The 20,030-nt window shown below is 41.0% G+C and overlaps 1 protein-coding gene across 1 annotated transcript; it reads left to right on the top strand.

The window, feature by feature from the left end:
- The first annotated feature begins 376 nt into the window (after positions 1 to 376).
- On the top strand, positions 377 to 14,507 carry LOC118082750 (uncharacterized). The gene is made up of 5 exons (XM_060273266.1): positions 377 to 498; positions 2,424 to 2,515; positions 6,808 to 6,860; positions 11,751 to 12,501; positions 14,275 to 14,507. The coding sequence occupies exons 4-5, from the start codon at positions 11,793 to 11,795 to the stop codon at positions 14,505 to 14,507; spliced, it is 942 nt and encodes a 313-aa protein (XP_060129249.1). The 5' UTR covers positions 377 to 498; positions 2,424 to 2,515; positions 6,808 to 6,860; positions 11,751 to 11,792.
- The last annotated feature ends 5,523 nt before the right edge of the window (positions 14,508 to 20,030 follow it).

The following is a 20,030-nucleotide window of genomic DNA, read 5'->3' as shown; positions in this document are numbered from 1 at the left end:
ACTGCCTCTATAAGAAGTTTCTTGCTTCTAATATACCTAAAAGTTATATAAAATGGTTTTCTTCTTTTTATTGGTTTTCATTTATTGGTATTCATCTTTTTAGCAATGTGTTGATCGATTTATTTGAGGGTTTTTTGGCATCCCTTATTGTTGGATTGCATTTATTTTCAAGAGTTTGTGTTCTGTTTGTTTGTCATTGTTCTCATCTGGGCAAGGTTTCCATTGTGCGAAAGAAGCCATCTTGTTGTTAATAGCTTCCTTAACTCTGCTGGCATATGATATTATATACAGTATAAGTTGTTGACTTTTCAATGGCTAATCTTACAACAAATGTATTTAAAACATTTATTCTCTGGTTTTGTCTAGGTATGTTCCTTTTTGGGAACAAGCACACTTGATCAAAAAGATATCAGAACCTTTGAGTTACTGTGTAGAGTTAATCCACAACCAGCCTCTCCATGGACTCTGCTATGGCTGTGACAGAAACATTCAGAAACAGTAAGTATCCTCCTTAAGGACAAAAGCAAGAGTGTTGCCTGCTAAATGGTCAGGTAATCAAATGGAGAAATGATTCTTAATGTCCAGAAAAGAAATCTGAAATGATTCATCATGTAACTACAAATTGTGTGTGTGGTAATATCTATTTGTCTACTTCAGGCATCCCCAAACTCAGCCCTCCAGATGTTTTGGGACTACAATTCCCATCATCCCTGACCACTGGTCCTGTTAGCTAGGGATGATGGGAGTTGTAGTCCCAAAACATCTGAAGGGCCGAGTTTGGGGATGCCTGGTCTACTTTGTTCTCCCATCTACAATCTCTGATGCAGGCTGGTGTTTTCTATGATGCTCTACAAGGCTTCTCTTCAAATATACCGAGGTGCAGGTGGTTGGATAAAGCACCTGCAGTTACATTACAGAACACACAATTAACTCTATAGCAATGCAGTGATTGTGTGGAGCTTTGAGGAGCCTAAGGCTGAAACTACATATTGGGCATCAAGCCTCTCCTTTGCTTTTCCTCATAACATTTAGCAGTACAAAATCTTTGCTGTGCCATCATCATCTTGCAAGGCTGGGATGCTACTTGACTTGATTGTCTGCTACTTGTGCAGGTGGAGGAAACTAACAATGCATTAATGTCACATAATGCATGATGTCACATAATGCATGTTGCTGGGGAAGCCCAGCCAGATGGGGCAGGGTATAAATAATAAATTATTATTATAATATTATTATTAGCTATTATGGATTTTCTCCATGAATTTTCCTAATCAGCCTTTAAAGCTGTCAAATTCCGTTTTAAGCCACACTGGACAGGATTAATGTGTAAACCATCAAATGAGGTGCCCCTCCCCTGAAACAACACCTGTAGAGCAGTAATTGTCTTAGTAATTAAATTATAGTAGTGAGGTTGCAATTCATCTATCCCTGATTTACAACAAAATTCAAATTTTAGCCAGTGGTGGTCATCCTGTTATAGCTTACTAAATATGTCTACTATTTTTCCTTTACATTTCTTTGAGTTTATTATAATATGTACCTACTATTGCTAAGAGTTTATTATAATATGTACCTGCTATTCAACACAGCTACTTATACTGTCTCATTTCAACAAGAATTTTTTAGGCTGGATCAGTGGTATACCAACTTGGCTAATGATCTTAAATAAAGGAAATCTGTATTAGAATATGCTTCATTGTTTTCTACAGAAAAAAAGAGAGAGACCAAGTGCAAACATCTGACAAATGAGATTTCCTGCTTTATAGTACTTCCTGTGAAAGTTAATTGTAGCAAGTCACTTAATTCTTGAAAGTATTTCTTTGGAGCTAATAATAACATCAAAGAAAGGGTTGAGTTCTTTTTCTTCCAAAAATTGTTAATCTTCCCATTGATTGAGGAAGCTGACTTTCAGATTACATTTCTCCCCCAAATATATCTACCACAGTTCTACCTCTTAATCTTCTGAAGTGTCTTCTGAACAAAAACTTGCTCTCTAATGCCTCAGAGGACAGGCTAAGATCTAGTGGAACTGAGAAATAGGAGGGTGCATTGTGACTGAACACTGGGAGTAAGAGCAGTTCATTACTGGGACCAATTACTTGTTTCCCCATTTTTCTTTTCCAATAGACACTCAACATCCCATGGATCTTTTGATGTTTGAGAATGTCCAGCTCTTATTGGGCTTTGTGGGAGTTGCCCCCTTTAGGGTTGTTGTGGTTTTTTAAAATCACCACTGCTGCAATACTTGAGGTTATCTCAAGCATGCTTAATACCACTTGAGATCCTTTCTGGTTTAATTCCCATCAGCACAGGAGTACTGCATTTGCTATTAGAAGGAGTGATTGTCATAGGGGAGTGGCATAGCTCAGTTTCATAGGATCTGGGAAAGTGATCTTTCTGTAACAGCCCTTCTTGCTTTATAGCTTTCATCATGAGAAGCCGATACGCACTGGTGGAGGGTACACATACTTTAGCAAAAAGACATCAGCATGTCCACTTCAAGAAGGTTACCTGAGTGAGTAATAACAACTTTAAACAAATGACATGGAAGTTACGACTTCATTTCACAGGTTGTGCTTGCTCCACACTCCATCAACAGGGTTCCTGAGCTCAATTCCTGTCATTTGTATCAATTCATTGTCCCATCACAAGGGTAAGCTTTTCCTTCTTCAGCTGATTTGTTCATCCAGCCCCACATTCCATGCCCTGCCCAGCAGCAGCCAGTCTTAGGCAGGGGCCTTTACCATCATCACCTGCTAGGCTGCTACATGATCCTTTTAACTGGCAATTAGATGCTGACTATTGAGTCTCAAACCTTCTGCTTGCAGACTGTCTGCTCTAGTCTTTCCAGCAAAGTGCCACCATAAAAGTAGCCCTCAAATCCTCTAAACCCTGGTGGGCTTTGTGGAAGCCTAATCCATGAAAGCCAAAATCCAATTTCAGATACCACATTACTACCACACTGTGGTGCCCACATCTATGTTCCCAAACCTAGGTTTGCTTCTGCGATCTCCAAGCTCACACAGTTCTAGCTCTCCCCAGGGCTCAGTACTTCCCAGTCTTGAAAACCACCCATATACATTCATAGCTACCAGGGACCTTCTGCGGACTACAGGAGTTAAAATGGATTTTTTTTACCCATGAGGGCTAGAAACTTCTCATTAGGAAAACAGTTATAGCCAAAGAGTGAAACACCCTGCTGAGACACCCATCTGCAAAAAACTACCAGGCTTGTGAGGCAGGGACTTTTCCGCAGTAGCTCCTCATTTTTAATGATGTTAGGCAGGCCCTGTCTCTGACCTCTTTTAAACACACTTTAAAAAAATAACCTCCATTGGTCTTTGTGGGTAAAATTTTGGTGCTGAGTAACATGTGCTATTTGTTCTGTGCTGGTTTTGTATTTTATTTTGGGAATTTGCTTAGCTTTTAATGCTTATAATATTTTATTGTATATCCTTACTGACTGTGAGGCAGTTTGGCCTGAGAAATGGCATAGGAACTAAGGTTGCCAGACTCAATAGAGGACAGGACTTCTGTGCCTTTAATTGCCCTGCTCTCTTTTGAGTCTGGAAACCTTAAAGAGAAACCAGCAGACCCTTTGCTTGGAAATTAAACAAAGGGTCTGCTGGTTTCTCTTTAAGGTTTCCAGACTCAAAAGAGAACAGGGCAATTAAAGGCACAGAAGTCCTGTCCTCTATTGAGTCTGGCAACCCTAATAGGAACCCCTGACATGCTATTTGCACATTCAGTGAACAGACATGGAGGGTGACACCACAGCAGCAGCCTTCATCCTCATACATTCATTATGGCATTTGCAGAAAACATCAGCTGCACTGGAGTTCTCCCCATAGACCATGCATTCGTGGAAAGATTTCTATCATGCCACAATGCAGCATCTTCACACAGACAGACAGATGTGTCTTCATTGAGCACGTAAAGAATGTCTGTTAAGAACCTTATCATAAAAGCAGATGAGGTGCTGCTTGGTATTTTAGGGAAATGTCCTTGGTGGAATGAACAGATAAAACTTGCAGTTGCCAAGACCAGGGATGCTTCCAAAAAGCCCTGCAACTAGACACATTTTCTTTCAAGTCCTAGTCCAAAATGTCCTAAAGTAACCAGTATATACTTCTAGTTCCCCACAGCATTCTGAATACCATTATTACTTCAGATTGACTAGAGAGGGTGGTCTATTTGCTGTATACGAACCATAAAAATATCCAGCCAGTTCTCAGCTGATGAAATTGTTCCACTCATCAACCTTATGTATTGACACTCTGGCTACTTAAAGAAGGTTACATTTCTGCCTTCAGACTCAAGCTTAGCTTGGTATAATATGTGTCTTCTTACTAGCTCATAGAGATGAGGACTTTTGAAATCACCATTTGTCAGACAAAAAAAAACATTTCCCTGCTATTTATATTAAAAAAGAATCCTCTGCATTTTATCATGCTCATGGGATTGAATTCCTCATGGCTTTGGATTGTAGCAGCTGTATTCTCACTTTCTGTGGATATTTTAGTAGTATGTCAGACTTTGATGGTGTTTCAGGTTGAGTCATCATTAAAAGTCAAAACATTTTTGTGGCCTCATATCAATGGACAGTTAATATAGTGCACACACTAAAAACATTATCTCTTTGAGCAACGCTGGGTTATATATGTTATTTTGAGCTACATACGTATTTTTTTATTTACTATGTGTGCTTTGTTTATCTATCATAACTTTTAATTACTGTTACACTCTGTCATATTTCTTTTTAAAAAAGCAACGCCAACACAAGTTGTTTGTTTGCATTAGCTGAAGTGACATAAAACAGACTCTCAGACCTAGACATTTCTTTCAAAATTCCTCTCCCACTTTTGATGTCTTCACAGAAGTATTTAGACCACTGCCGTCCATCACCTCACGACCTCTTGCAATTGCCTCCAAATGAAATTATCTTCCCTTAATCCAAAAAGGAGGTTGCGGTTACCATAGCTGACCTCCCACTGCTAGGCCCAACTCTCCTGCGGTATTTATTTCAAGCTTTCTTAGCTCTCGTACCTGGAGTGGGGAGGGCCAGTCCGGAGTTTTAACTGGCATATTTTAAAAGTCTTGTCTATTATGTAGTATTTATGAGAGGAAGTAGAGTTGGACATTCCTGCTGCCCGTAGGGTATAAGAACACTATGTACCTTTTGCCACTAGAACATGTAAATGCAGACGGTTAGTTAACAGAAGACACACATACCTCATGCCTTTACATCTGAAGGGAGATGCCAGAGGAATGTAAACTTTTATTTGGAGCAAGCCTTCAGGTGGAGGATTGCCATATGCCACACAAGGAAATTCCAGCCTACCCTCTAAAAATTATACTGGGGAGGAAAACTATGAATAGAAAGTTTGTACAGTGTAATGAACATGGAGCAAGTACATCACTAGGGATTGGACGGTGGCACGCAAGATTGAAAACACATACTTTGGATCACATCATGTTTTCAAAATTATACCGAGAAGACAACAAACAAACATTTTAATGTGTCATTGAAGTGTCTGAAATATCTCCAGGGAAGAGGCATTTTATTGTCTGGATAATTTATTTTTCTTCAAGCATTTCAGAACATAGTGGATGACTTTTCAAAAAGGAATACCCCCCCCCCGGGGCCAGTTAGAATTGTGTTGTGTTGTCCATTCATGGAAACAAATCACATTTTCTCTGAAACAGCTGAGCTGGTTTCATGATTGCAGGTTGAACCATTAATAAACCTTTGGTAAACTTATAGCACTATTCTCCTTTGGTATTGCTGTCAAGACATAGAATTTAGCCTTTCTACATCCTTCACAACTGAATGCTGAGATCAAATTTTGAATTAAAATTGAAAGATTTCATTCACATTTTGAATGTTTAGAATTAATTGCTTCTCTCAGCGAAATGCATTTAAGTATCTTGTTACACAGACCTTGCTTGCTATCAGTCATCTCTTGTCGTATTTTAGAAACAATGAATATGGACTGGTGGCAACCCATCCTAGCTAAGCTCTACACCTACATACATAATACAGCTCAAATGCCAGCTGGTTGGAAACTGAACATCATCGTGCCAATCTACAAAAAAGGAGATAAAACTCTCCCCCAAAACTACCGCCCCATTAGCCTGCTGGATATCCCCTCCAAACTCTATGCTCGCCATCTGCTCACCAAAATAACAATGCAAAGCCAATTCAAACATTACACCTTCCCACAAGTAGACCACAATACCTTTGACCACCGCTGCCACAAGAAAACTTTCCATAAGACCATCCCCCATATAGGCTATAACATTCGAAAACTGCTCACAGTTTAACTGCCGTTGCTGGTGTAAAGGCAGCTCTTGTAGTTGGGACCATCCCATGGGGATGCTGATTCCAGACGTTCTGGCCTTTCAGTAGGCCATGCATAATTTTTTTGGGGAGCTTCTGTGGTAAGGGATTGTAGCCTTTGAATTGGTCTTCAAATAATATCATTTGACAAGTTCCCTCATCTGAGCAGCCAGGCCAATCAAATCTGCTAACAAGTCATAAATATTATCCTGAGCAAAAGAATTGTACTAAAACAGAACTTCCAGAAGAATTTCATGACCTGCTGACAGAACAATCACCTCAGATAATTCCCTTTGACATGAAACTAGGTCAGTTTTCTGGGAACTGTACTCGCAGTATGAAACTGTGCCATCCCAGTCTTTGGTAAGCGGGCGTAAATCATTTGCTTCACAGCTGCTGTACTTGAAGGAATGCTGCTTTTGTGTTTCCCATACATTTATTATTACTTGATATGTATTTCCCCTCAGAAACATATGGGATTCCTGAAGATGATCCAGAATCTCTGAGATTGCCTATACAGGTCTGTCCAATTGCAGTTTTATCATTCTGCATGTGGGGTGGTTCATGTTTGAGCATAACTACAGATGGTAGTGATTCAAAATATATAAGCCAGCTGATTAACATTTTACCCATGTACCACATGCTGTTTGGTTTTTGCAGAAATGTTATGTGCATATGAATCTGGCAACTCTGAGAAAATACGCTAAGCTAGAAAATCAGCAGCACAACTGACCATTCCAGATGCCTTGGTTCAGTGGCTGGAATGGTGATAGGTATCAAGGAGAAGGTGAAAAATGGTGGCAGGCTGGCAGGGAACTGGTACGAAGGAGGAAAAAGACAGCTTGATAGTCTTCCGCATTCTTTTAATAAACTGCCTATGTTGAGCTACAGCAGGCAAGGAAGCATTGGCACTGGGGCTGATTTATTTTGATTGCACCCTATTTTATGGTCTTCCTATTTGCATGTTATTTATTGTTTTAATGTTTTGAATTGCGTATTTATATACTTGCATAATACGTGGTTTAGTTTATCTGCTTTTCTTTGCTGCCTCGTGAGGATTCCCCCCCCAAAAATAGGATATAAATTTATTAAACCAATAAAATAAAAGGTATCTTCTAATTTCAATAAGCAGTGCAACTAACCATGCCTGAGAGCATTCCGATCTGTACTGTTAGCACCCCAGCTTGAACTGCTTATGGTTCCTTCCTTCAGAAAGCAGCTCTATGGTGCAGAGAGTAAGGAATCTCCATCTGGCGGCCGAATGGGCTCTTCTGCTTCAAGTCTCATGATGCCTAACACCATGATCCTCATGGGATAAATTGACAAATACTCATAAAGTTAAAGGAAACTGAGAGCCATGTTGGATCCCTGAAACAAGGGAGAAAAAGCGCTCCTTCTCTTTGTGTAGCAGGTCTACAGCTGATCCGCCTTTCTTTCTTCACGTGGACATATGTGCGCTGTCTCTTTTAGCTCTGGAATCACCCTGGAGGGGGAGATGAAGAAGCTCCTGTTTCACAATTCTGAAACAAGCAATGGAAGACTAAATGTAACTTGCTTGTTCTTCCCCTCAACTGCACCTCCCCACCACACCCCAATGTCTTTAAAACATCTAAAGCCATTGGGACTTTGGCACTGCACACTTTTCTCGGTCACTTTAGAAATAATAATCAGTTTGAATGCCATTTCCCCGGTCTCAGATTCTGCCAATTAACTCTCTGCGTTTTTTTTTTTACATCAGCCACAAATATTTAAAGCTTCCGAGATTTCCCCTTGTAAATAATCTGACCTTCATTTTCAGTCACCGCCTCTCTCTGTGTGTGTACATACAGGAGGAGGAGACAAGAACATGCTGTGGTTGCCAGAATTCAGGGTTTGCTGTGAAACTGTAACATTCTGTTGTGAGCCGTGTTGATATGCCGCAGGTGCATAAGTTGGACAGCACTGGTAACAACCTGAACTATTTCACTTGCCTCTGCAAGTGACGCATATGCATTGTACACAACATTTTAAAAAATGCATAGATTGGAGTACAGCTTATAGTACTGTAGGACTGTTTGATCACATGCTCATTTGAGGAATGCAAAAAGCTGAAACTAAACCAAGGCATAACCTGACCATCTTTAATGCACTGAAACATATTCAAAGCATTTTGGCCTAGCAGCTAGAAGCTCAACCTTTTTAACACTGATTGCCCCATCAACATCTCTCTTTTTTAAATAATAAAACTCTCTCTCCCTAATAATATTATTATAATATTATTATCTCTCCCTCTCTGTCTAAAATTTGCATATCACATGCTAGCTTTGCAACAAAAATATTCCTTCAGTAGCACCTTAAAGACCAACTAAGTTTTTATTTTGGTATGAGCTTTCGTGTGCATGCACACTTCTTCAGATACCAAGTGTGCATCTGAAGAAGTGTGCATGCACACGAAAGCTCATACCAAAATAAAAACTTAGTTGGTCTTTAAGGTGCTACTGAAGGAATTTTTTTATTTTACTTCGACCCAGACCAACACGGCTACCTACCTGTAACCATAGCTTTGCAACAGCTTGCTGTCTATGAAAGTTTTAATTGGGGAATTCTTCAGTAGTGTCACTGTTTGAAACAATGGGCAACAGCCCCAGAGTACATAACTTCCAAATAGGGATGGCTAAGGATGAATAATTAACTGATAAAAGGTGAGTTGGGGACTGCTAGCACTGGAAGCAGAAATCTGTTTATCCACAAGCTTGGTACCAGTTCACATGGCTTGCATTTTCAGCTTCCCACATCGCCATGGCAAGGCAAGTTATCTTGGCTTGGACAAATGGTGCCTGTCATTTTTATTTTTATTTAAATTTTTGGAACGGGTGCATCTTCAGGGAGCAAATGCTGCCAAACAAGACAGGGTCCCATCAAATTCCATTTCATCTCCTAGATTATAGTGATCCTATTGAGGGGTGCATTTTGCCATGCCAGAAAGAAATTTAGGCATTCACTGACTGTCCACTTGAGTGTTTTTGTGTTTGGGGGATAGTTCTTCCTTTCCCCTACTCTTCTTCACCAGCTCCACTGCTTTTTAGGACAGCAAGACCATTGGCAGCAGAATATTTTCATAAATACCCTATTCCAGACATTCATTCATCTCTGTAAAATAGTTGTAAAGCGGGCACATCAAACCCACACCTCTCTCTCTCTCTCTCTCTCTCTCTCTCCCTCTCTCACACCCTCCCCCAATGCTCAAAGGGCAGCTTGTTTCTCTCCTCATGGGTTGCAATTTCCATTCACGCTGACAGTTTACAGATTACTGGTGGTTTACTGCTGCCATGCCTCTTCTTGTTGTTAGGTAGCTTCATTAGCACTGGAAGAAACAGACAGTAGCTTCTTGCTCTTTGTCCTGGAAACTTTGAAAGATGCATTCTTGAGAATTCTAGCATTTACTGCTGTGAACTCCCTTTTCAAAAGCAGAGTCCTTCTGATTTCCTCACTCAAAGCAAGGAATTGTGGGATACTTTCCCCCAGCATGGTAGTTTAAGCATAACACAAAGGCGCTGAATCTGATGTCTCTGAGACAAGGGGGTTAAGTGGCTCCCAGTGGCACACTGGAGTAGCTCAGACTTTCGTAAGGCAGGCCTGTGGCAACAGTCAGATAGTCTCAAAGGACGATGGGCCAAGTGAATGCACGAATCTGTGTGTTTTAATTGGCCTATGGGGAAGGGAAGGGTTGCAGTGGCAAGGGCACTGGTTGCAGTGGGAGGATGTTTACTAGAGCATGACTTATATGTGCCACAAAATTCATCGGTTCATCCTTAACTGAAGTTTGTACAGATATAGGCTTGGATCCTAAGATAAGTAGGCCAAACCCTACGCCAAAGGATAAATGGACATAAATCTGACATCAGGAATCACAAGACAGAGAAACCAGTAGGAGAACACTTCAGTCTCCCAGGACATTCTATACAAGATCTCAAAGCAGCTGTTTTATTACAGAAAATTTTCAGAAACAGACTGGAAAGAGAAGTTGCTGAATTGCAACTCATTAGCAAGCTTAAAACCATGGAGCCACCTGGAATGAACAGAGACATAGGATTCTTATCTCATTATACATGATCTAGCTTTCCTTAGCACCTCAGCCCTCGCTCCCCCCCGCAAGACCAATTGCAGTCATTAACAGTCGTTAACAGTCATCAACAGGTTTACCACTCCTATCAGCCCATCTCCCGTTCCCATCACCCCCACCCCCACCCTCTGAATATACATAAGGGTCTGGTTACTTCTGTTTCAGTGTATCTGATGAAGTGTGCATGCACACGAAAGCTCATACCAAAATAAAAACTTAGTTGGTCTTTAAGGTGCTACTGAAGGAATTTTTTTTATATGGAAGAAAGTTCATGGAAAGAAGGGGGGAAATCCTAAACCACCCCACCACCTCTAAGCTGCCTGTGCCCCCTTAAAAGACTCTCCAGAGGATATGGGGCTCATCCTGAACTCTCTGTAATGGGCAAGGAGCTTGCTGGGAGAGAGGGAATTGCCAAAATGAGAGGGCTTTGTTCAGATTTGGGTTAATCCCTTCTCCCCCAGAAGCTCCCTGCACCCCATCCCACACTGTATATAGGACAGCACACCCAACCATACAGAATTTTCAAGAGGCACAAGGAGAGAAGATGGTGGGAATGTTCTTTCCATGAATTTCATTCTGTTCACTTATTTTTGGAGCTGAGCCATAAAAAACAGCTGGGAAGGGAAAGTGAGGGGACACAGGTGAAACTTGGGGATAAGAGGGGCTGGAGGCTGTTTCGATTTGCATGTAACTGTCCCTAAGGGTATGCTTGCACAGGTTTGGTTTGCACATAATACCAAGCCATGGTTTATTACAGGTACTCTTAAAAGTGTAGCAAATTGTCCATGTTTTGGTTTAGTTGTAATAAGATTTAGCATCACTGGAGGGTCACCACTGGGATTTTCTGACCCAGGAAGCAAAATAGTCTTTTCCCCATCTCTTGTAGCTTTAACAGCATATTCCAAAGTATCCCCACTGATTTCTATGCGTTTGTTTAAAACAAGCCATTTGATCTTTGCTGCCCTGTTGTGTTGCACCGTTTGGCATTTCTCTCAACTCTGAGCCTCAAGCCACCCATGGAGCTAGCTAACAGTGCCGCTGTTTATGATGTATGGGCACTGCTGTTTATGAACTCTTTTCCCTTGCCAGCTCTGAAAGGAAGTAGGAATAAATTTGTGGGAAAGATTGTACATTGTCCATACTTACACATACTTGAATTAATTCCCCATTTTTAATGATAATAATAATAATCTGTTTGAGTCACTATTTGGGATGAAACTTGATTTTTACTGGACTAATTAAATCTCCCAGGATTACCTTAAGAGGAGATGGCTGAAGTGTGACCTTCCTTTGGGTTTTCTTTTTCAGCAGCTCCTGCGTCTGGCTGCAGAAACCGACCTACTCCAACACATGAAAAGACTTGCTTCCTGTACTATGGTACATAAAACTCAGGACATGCTTGGTTTGGAATTGCTCAAAGAGTTTTTAGAATATGACTGTGGGATTCAGCAGGAATGCATCACAGAAGGTCCAAATGTCAGTAAAGTTGTGGAAGAAGCTCAACGGAGGTCTATCGTGGATCATTCTGAGCCATTAAACCCACAATGCATCCAGTCAGTAGAGAATTCAGCTGTGCTTCTAAAGTTGTTGAGAAGTTGCCAGGTCAAAGGAGGAGATGCAGCAGCTGTCATCGAGTTCCTTAGAAAGACTCTAGTCAATAAGTGGCTTGATGGAGAGAAGGCAACTCAAGAAATTTCCAACAAGGAGCAACAGATTGATGATGGGTGCTGGTTTGTTTTTCAAAGGATATGTCTACCAGAGCCTTTTCAGAAGAACTTGGATAAGGGCAAAAGAGGATTTGAGCAACCCCATATCAAAGATCTAAGATGTCCAGAAGAACAAGAAAATAAAGAAAATAAACTGTCAACTGTTTTCAACTCCATTATGATGTTACCTAAACTTCTTCGTGAGGAAGAGGAAAAAATGCTGTTCCAGTCTTTACGGAATATGTCCAGAGGAGAAAGAACAGTATATCTCAAACAACACGGTCTTTTACAGAACAGCCTCCACAACCCATTTATTCCAGGACTAAGTGAGAGACCTCGTGGTCTTTGGACAGGTAGCTTGCCTTTCAGCCTTTAAAATATATATATATATAATACACATTTTAATCTCACTCCCCTTTCTAAATACCCACAGCAGCATCTGTCATTTGGCAAATTTTGGAGAACTCGGCAAGCCTTTCCTTACCAAAGGAAGTTGGCAGCCATGATGAATGTGCCTTTTCAGGTCAAATCAACCTTGCATTTGTAGTGAACCATTAAAAATCTTACAAAGACATTTTGTTTAAAGTACTTACATGATGTCTTTCAGGACTAAGCCTCCCAAGGTGGCATCTGAAAGGTAACTTATTTCACACACATAATCGAGCCTCATATACACATAGCAGGAACATTGAGCTCCCAAATGATTCACAGTACAATCCACTTGGCAATGCTTCCAGTTCAGATCCCCAGTGACCTTCCTTTTACCCATCCACCTGGAATGCAAAATCCTGGCGTGCAAAGATGGGATTGCTGCAAGTGAATAGAAGACACAAATGGCCAGTTAGCAGTTTGAGAAAGAGATGTCACTGTTGTGACCTTACTCTATACCAGGCTTCCTCAGCCTTGGCCCTCCAGATGTTTTTGGCCTACAACTCCCATAATCCCTAGCTAGCAGGACCAGTGGTCAGGGATTCTGGGAATTGTAGTCTCGAAACACCTGGAGGGCCGAGGTTGAGGAAGCCTGCTCTATACTACCAAGTCTGACAAGTCTTTCAAGCCATGTGGACTTTGAGCCTGTAGTGCGCTGAGGCATTTAATGTGTCTGCTGACATCTCTTATGCATAGAATTTTAGCACTGACTACCATCCTGACAGGGATGCGGGTGGCGCTGTGGGTTAAACCACTGAGCCTAGGGCTTGCCGATCAAAAGGTCGGCGGTTCGAATCCCCGCAATGGGGTGAGCTCCCATTGCTCGGTCCCAGCTCCTGCTAACCTAGCAGTTCGAAAGCACGCCAAAGTGCAAGTAGATAAATAGGTACCACTCCGGCGGGAAGGTAAATGGCATTTCCGTGCGCTACTCTGGTTCCCCAGAAGTGGCTTTGTCATGCTGGCCACATGACCTGGAAGCTGTATACCGGCTCCCTCGGCCAACAACACGAGGGTCGGTCACCCCAGAGTCGGTCACGACTGGACCTAATGGTCAGGGGCTTTACCTTTACCTTTACCATCCTGACCATTCAAAATTCACGAGTGGGACCTGTTAACAAAGCATTGTCGTGTGGTGTAATGTGGGATTCAGTTATCCAAGCCATCTTCCAGGAAAATCCATTCCGTTTCTCATTCATTCCCCCTTCCGCCGTACTCTTCCATTTTACCACCTCTCAACATTGGTGAACATTCTGTGGTCACTGAGCATGATCATTCTTTATTGGACTATGTTTAGGGTTCCCCCCTGAAATTTTGCCCCTTTATGTTTTTGGTACTTCTGCAAAGCTTGGGGTTTCCTTAGGCATGCTGATACCTCCATCTTGTCAGTGATGATAAGGATCCACAGTCAAGTAATGAGTTCACTCTTTGCATACACCAGTTATGCATAAGCAGATGTTGGCGAACTACAATTTCCATCATCCCTGACCATCGGCCATGCTTGCTAGCAACATCTGGAGGGCCAAAGATTCCCCACCCCTGGCATAAATGAGAATAGTGTGTCAGGGGAAAATCCTTTCTCAGTGAGAATTTAATACATGTAGCACGCCCACTGTATGCACATCCATTACATGTTTTTCCTTGTGTTTTAAGAATGCTGTCAAAAATCCATCTCTCTCCCTCATTTCCGTATCCAACAGAGCCTAAAACCTTTAAAGTACAACACAAGAAAATCTTCACAAGGCCTGTGTCTCCTTTCTCTAACGATCGTATGTACAACATCAAATCTCTGAAGGAAAACTTCCACGTGTACAAGAGTGAGAAAGAGCCAACAAAGTTCATTCAGGTCAAGTTACCTCAGGTACAGGAATATTATCTTAAGTCCCCCCTGAGTTTAAGTGAGATCTTCTGTAAAAACAAACAGCAGAAGTAGATTGCTTGATTTCATTCTTGAAATTTAAAAAGAAATACATTCCTTATATATTTTTTCTATATCTGATTACCGTACTTCTCAGTATATTATCTGTACATTAAAAAAAAAAAATCACCCATATTCAGACATATACAACCCTCAGCTTTTACAAGTTCATTTACATAAGGAGTAGGGAACCCTTTTCTCCTGCCAAGGACTGCATTAAATAATAATAATAATAATAATAATAATAATAATAATAATAATAATAATAACAACAACAACTTTATTAGTTATACCCTGTCCATCTAGCTGGGTTTCCCCAGCCACTCTTAGGGGTAAACTGGCACTTTATGCCAGTGGTGTTGGGATCAGAGCCAGAAGTGGGTGGAGTTTGCCTCATTTCATGCCCCCCCTCTTTCTGCAACCTCATCCCTTTCTCTAGTTATATGTACCCATATCTCCCTCCCAGCCCCTGCTTTCTCCTCCCGCTCTCTTCCCCGCAACCCTGTTTCTCTCTTTCTCTGTGTGTGCCACCCCATCTCTTTGATGCTACAGGTGATGAATGTGACCCAGATCTGGCAGAATCTTGTAGGATTTTGGAAAGACTGCCAGAATTTTTCATCAAGATTCCAAACATGTGATGCCAAAGAAAATTTGACCTAGATTCTACTTAGATTAATATCGTCGATAGCACTAAGTCCGTGTGTTTTTCTACATGGCCACATTCTTCAAATCACTCAGTGCTGACCTACACTTAATAGCCATAGTCCAGAGAGGAACTTTAGGTATGCCGTAGGGTTTAAGCATGCCCAGTGGGATTTTTCGCTTTATTATTATTATTATTATTATTATTATTATTATTATTATTATTATTAGAGCAGGCCTGCATGCATTATAGTACACAAACTGCTTTTGAAAGCATCCTTAGTTTCACAAACATTGTGTTCCATAAGGCATGTTGGCTGTTGTTTGAGAAACATAAGCTCAAGCCTTCTTTTGGCACGCAGCACTAGTTGTACTGTTCTTTGGATCCTGGCCATTATGTTGAGCAGAAGAAGATGAAGAAGAGAGATGCAAATCAAAGGATTATAACCCCACTCCATAAACATTCCAAGCAAAGCTCCCAAAAAAACGTTCAGGGAGCATTCAGGGAGCTGGTTCTTTCACTTCTCAGTCCTTGGGGGAATCAAAATATCACATAACATGGATTCTGTTCAGTGTTTTTCACTCCAACAGACATTTCCTTTGTAGGTGTTTAGGAACCAGCTTACCAGTGGGAAAGAAATAACTCTTTGAAGAGGACTCTGCTTACACAGTTACTTATTCACTTTCATTTCAACTCATCTTCCCACAAAAATAACAAAGATGGGAATGCACTGAGGTAGGCTGCTTTTCATCCCAGCCGGTGTTGGCAAAACATAGGTATTTTCACCTGATTTCAACAGATTTTTATCCGTCATTTCACTGTTCATGTGGGTGGTCTGTCCTTCTGAGAATATGATGGACACCTGGTTTTCTTTTTTTCTTTTTTCTTTTAAAAAAGTCCTCATGGCTTGAAGAATCAGATACTTTTTTAAAAAACACACACACACATATGCCCATATTATGCTGTTAACTGTTGGTAGTGTGCCAAGATATCGTTAGAAACTTCCAACCAGTGATGAATACACTGTAGAGTCCAGATCAACCTCTCCCTGAACAAAAACAAATCGGAAAAATTCTTGTAAATCTCCAGCAAGCCACATCAGTGATGCCCTCACCACATCAAGACCTCATAAGCATCTTGCAAACAACATGTGGACCACATTAATTATGCGCGTGTAATATTAGATTTCTGAAGCATGCCTCCTGTTTCTTTTGCAATATGCCAGCCATGCTCATGGCATCCAGAAACCACCTGCAAACCACATCAGCTAAAATTAATCATGCAACCTACATAGCTGTGGATTTCCAGCTTATAAGAGACATTTTTTGCTAAACAGCAGTTTATCAGTTGGGTGGGTTCGTTAAATTGATCAGGGAAGCTTGCAGTCTATAACAAGAAGGCATGTCAGTAACAAAAAAATTGCTTTTCCTAGCAGCGTAGTGGAGTAGCACAAAACAGAATTCTATATACATTTGCAATCCAAGAAACTTACAATCTTCATATGCAGATTCAAAATCTGAAGATGTGGGAGGTTCTTTTTCAGCAATATTCTTTTAACTTTTGTTTATGTTATAAAGTACAGTACTTAAAATTGTTTGGTGCAAAATCCATTATTTGAGATGCAGGTGAATGTATCTTGTAAAAAAGCATACAACCACCAGCATAACTGCAACCTACATTGAGAAGGACTCAAAGTATTACATGGTATCTTCAACAAAGTGCATGGAAGTTTGATGCTGAAAGGAGGAGGTATATAAAATAGTAGGTGGATTTCATGAAACAGTTGCTGTTTCAGACTGCCTATCCTTTCCTGATTGTACATGCCATGGTTCTGCCTGGCTGAACTAATAGGAATGAATGTGGCTGGCTGTGATTTATGAATATTAGATGTATCCAACCAGCCTGTTTAACATTCAGGAAAGTGCTGTCTGGAAATACACGCAGGTCACCAGTATCACAGATAATGTACACAAGAAGTGCCCTGCAGAACTAATTTGGATCATGTCAGACCACTAGACAAGTAGTCCTGCCCTAAAATATCTCCCCGTTAGGAAGTTTGTTTTGCTGTGGCTCCTGTCTCGCTCATTAGGTGTTTTGGAAGGAAGTCTAATGTACTACATTATCACTGATGTGGTTTGCATGTGTTTTTCCAGTAATTTCACCCAACTGTTTGCATTCAGCACTGGACCTGATTGGAGTTCCTTTTTCCTTTACCACAGTGACTGATACTTAGCATGACTAGAGGACTGTAGCCAACACTTTGATTGGTGAATTCCATGGCTTCCCGCCCCTCCTAGCCATGTAATCACCAGACTGTGGGGTGAAACCTCTTATTTATTAGGTACCCTGCTCAAAAATCCAAGATTCCCATGGTTACTCAAAATAGAGAATGTAAACCATCAAAACAAAAGACAAGCCATTAAAGCATAACTGATAAAGCAGTGTTGAAACCAATTGGTCCTTTTTGCCACCTGGAGTCAGACAAACTCCCCTAGAGATGGAACATTCCAGAGCCAAAGTGCCACCACAGAGAAGGCTCTGTCTTCAGGTATTACCTTACTTTCAGGAAAAAGACAGACCTTAATCCTCCTCCTCCTCCTTCTTCCTAACCTTTCCCCAACTTTTCTTGCCTGTCTCTCTTGTATTTGGCACACTCTTGTCCATCGGTCTCTGTTCCTCACAGGGTTTTTCTCTTTCTTCCTCTCTCTGGCTGTCCAATTGGCTTTCTAAAAAAAATTGTGCAAGCTCTGTTCTCTTCCCCCACATGCAGATGCTTCTGACTCTTTGCTTCCTGTCCTTCTGCCAGTCTAATAAACACACTGTTTGCAGTGAGGCTTCCATCAGTACAAGCCCAGGAACTAAGCAATGGCTTAGATGGGAGGGGTCTTGGTAAGAATATGGAAAATATTTGTTTGTTTGTTTTTACTGAATTTATATACCCCCCCCATACCCGGAGGTCTCAGGGCGGTTCAATATTAAGCTCTATTTTTGCAGATGAGCCACAGATTTGCAAATCTGGTACAAAACATTGGCGAGAGATCCACACTTCTTTATGCATGTTTTGTTTTTGAAATATTTGTTGCTGTTCTCAATGGCCTGCAGTATATGAGAAAATAATGTGGATAGCGATAGGTCTGGCTGTCTCAATTCACTGGGCATTCAATTCTTCTTGCTTTTGCTTATGTGACTTGTAATAGTGTACTTGCATTTTATTATGTTAGCCAGGCCATGAACATAGTCAATTGCTGGCAATTTCATCACCGCACCTGAATAACCATCTAGCCAGAGTTTGCTCCAGAAGACTTCCAGACTACTCTTCAAACTCTACTTTTTTCACCCCTCCTTCTTTTTGCTGAACCAGAGAGAGTTAAGTGTCTTCTAATATAAAAGATTTTGTCCTCAAAAAAAGTTGCTCTGAGGCCCTTTACAAATGTCAATGCACTGTATGGAATAATGGCTTAGCATGTGTTCACATTGTTGCCTTAGAGCACACAGAACTTGTTGTTTGTTTCCAGTGTGTTTCACAGCTCTTTCCCGCATAGTGGTTCACATCAGCTTCAGTTTGTTTCAGTTTGTGCACACTGATGGGTGGGGATGTCTTTACATTATGCAGAGGTGCTCACACCTTGGCTAGCGGCAAATTAGAAATGGCTTAAATGCTCCAACTAGTGTGGAGCTGTTTTGAGAAACAATGCATCAAACAGCAGTACAGTCGTACCTTGGAAGTTGAACAGCTTAGTTCCTGAAAGTTTTGACTCCCAAACGTCGCAAACTCGGAAGTGACTGTTCCGGTTTGCGAACTATTTTTGGAAGCCAAATGTTCAATGGGGCTTCCGTGGCTTCCAATTGGCTGCAGGAGCTTCTAGAAGCCAATCAGAAGCCGCACTTTGAACGTTTTGAAAGTCAAACGGACTTCCAGAATGGATTCCATTCTACTTTGAAGGTATGACTATATCTTAAAACAAACTGGAGGATACTTATGGTTTGGTGTTAAAAACCCAACACTGGAAACTCAGCGAGTGTGCAGTAAATGGTGGTGTGACCGCAGCCTCATAAACACCGTCTAACCCCAATATTGCAAGGTCTCTGTAAAAAAAAATGTAGTCTTTAGATAATTATGATGTTCCTCTTCCATTGCTAAAGCAAATGTTTGAAACTAGAGTTTGAAGTTCTCATTGTCTCACTCAAGTAAGTATCAAATGTGAACATTTGCCACCCTCATAAATAAGTATATAGGATCGAGTACCATCTCCTGGGATACCACAGTGTCCTGTACAGTGATATTACATTGCCACTGTAAGTAGATATATTGGTCTAAATGTTTTAATACGGGATTGTAAGCTGAAGAGAAGTGCTCCCGTCTTTCAACTATCAATTTTCCTGCTGTTGTTGGAAGGAAATGGATGCTGGAATATTCATGGGCTGTGCTTGCATGAACTTGGAAAAAGGACCCTCCCTTTTTGGTATTTCAGTGTTTACCCAGTGTACTCTGCCATATTCTATGCTGTACCCACTGTGGGAACTATTGTGTTGGCCCAAATACTTCAAATGCTTTACTAAGTTCTCTGATTTCATGTTTGGCAGAACAAAATGGATAAAATTCTTCTTTCATTTCTTCACTACAGTTTGAAAGTGTGCTTTCCCTGTTTTCAGAAACATAATACCTGTGCCAGGGTCCCAATGTGTCTCTTCCTACCAAAACATCTTAGCCCGGTTCTTTCTATACAGGTTTTAAAGATGTTGATGCAGCATTTTTAGATTCACATCTCACTGTACAAAATCATTTGCTCCACTCTGGAGGCCACCCTGTGCTTTAAAGGATATTTCCCCTCCTTTTATTAGCTTATTTCTTGATAGAAACCCACCTTGCCATCCTGCTCTATACACTGGAACCC

This window comes from Zootoca vivipara, chromosome 3 (genome assembly GCF_963506605.1).
Source record: "Zootoca vivipara chromosome 3, rZooViv1.1, whole genome shotgun sequence".
Lineage (NCBI taxonomy): Eukaryota > Metazoa > Chordata > Lepidosauria > Squamata > Lacertidae > Zootoca > Zootoca vivipara.
This window is presented reverse-complemented; position numbering and strand designations above follow the sequence as displayed.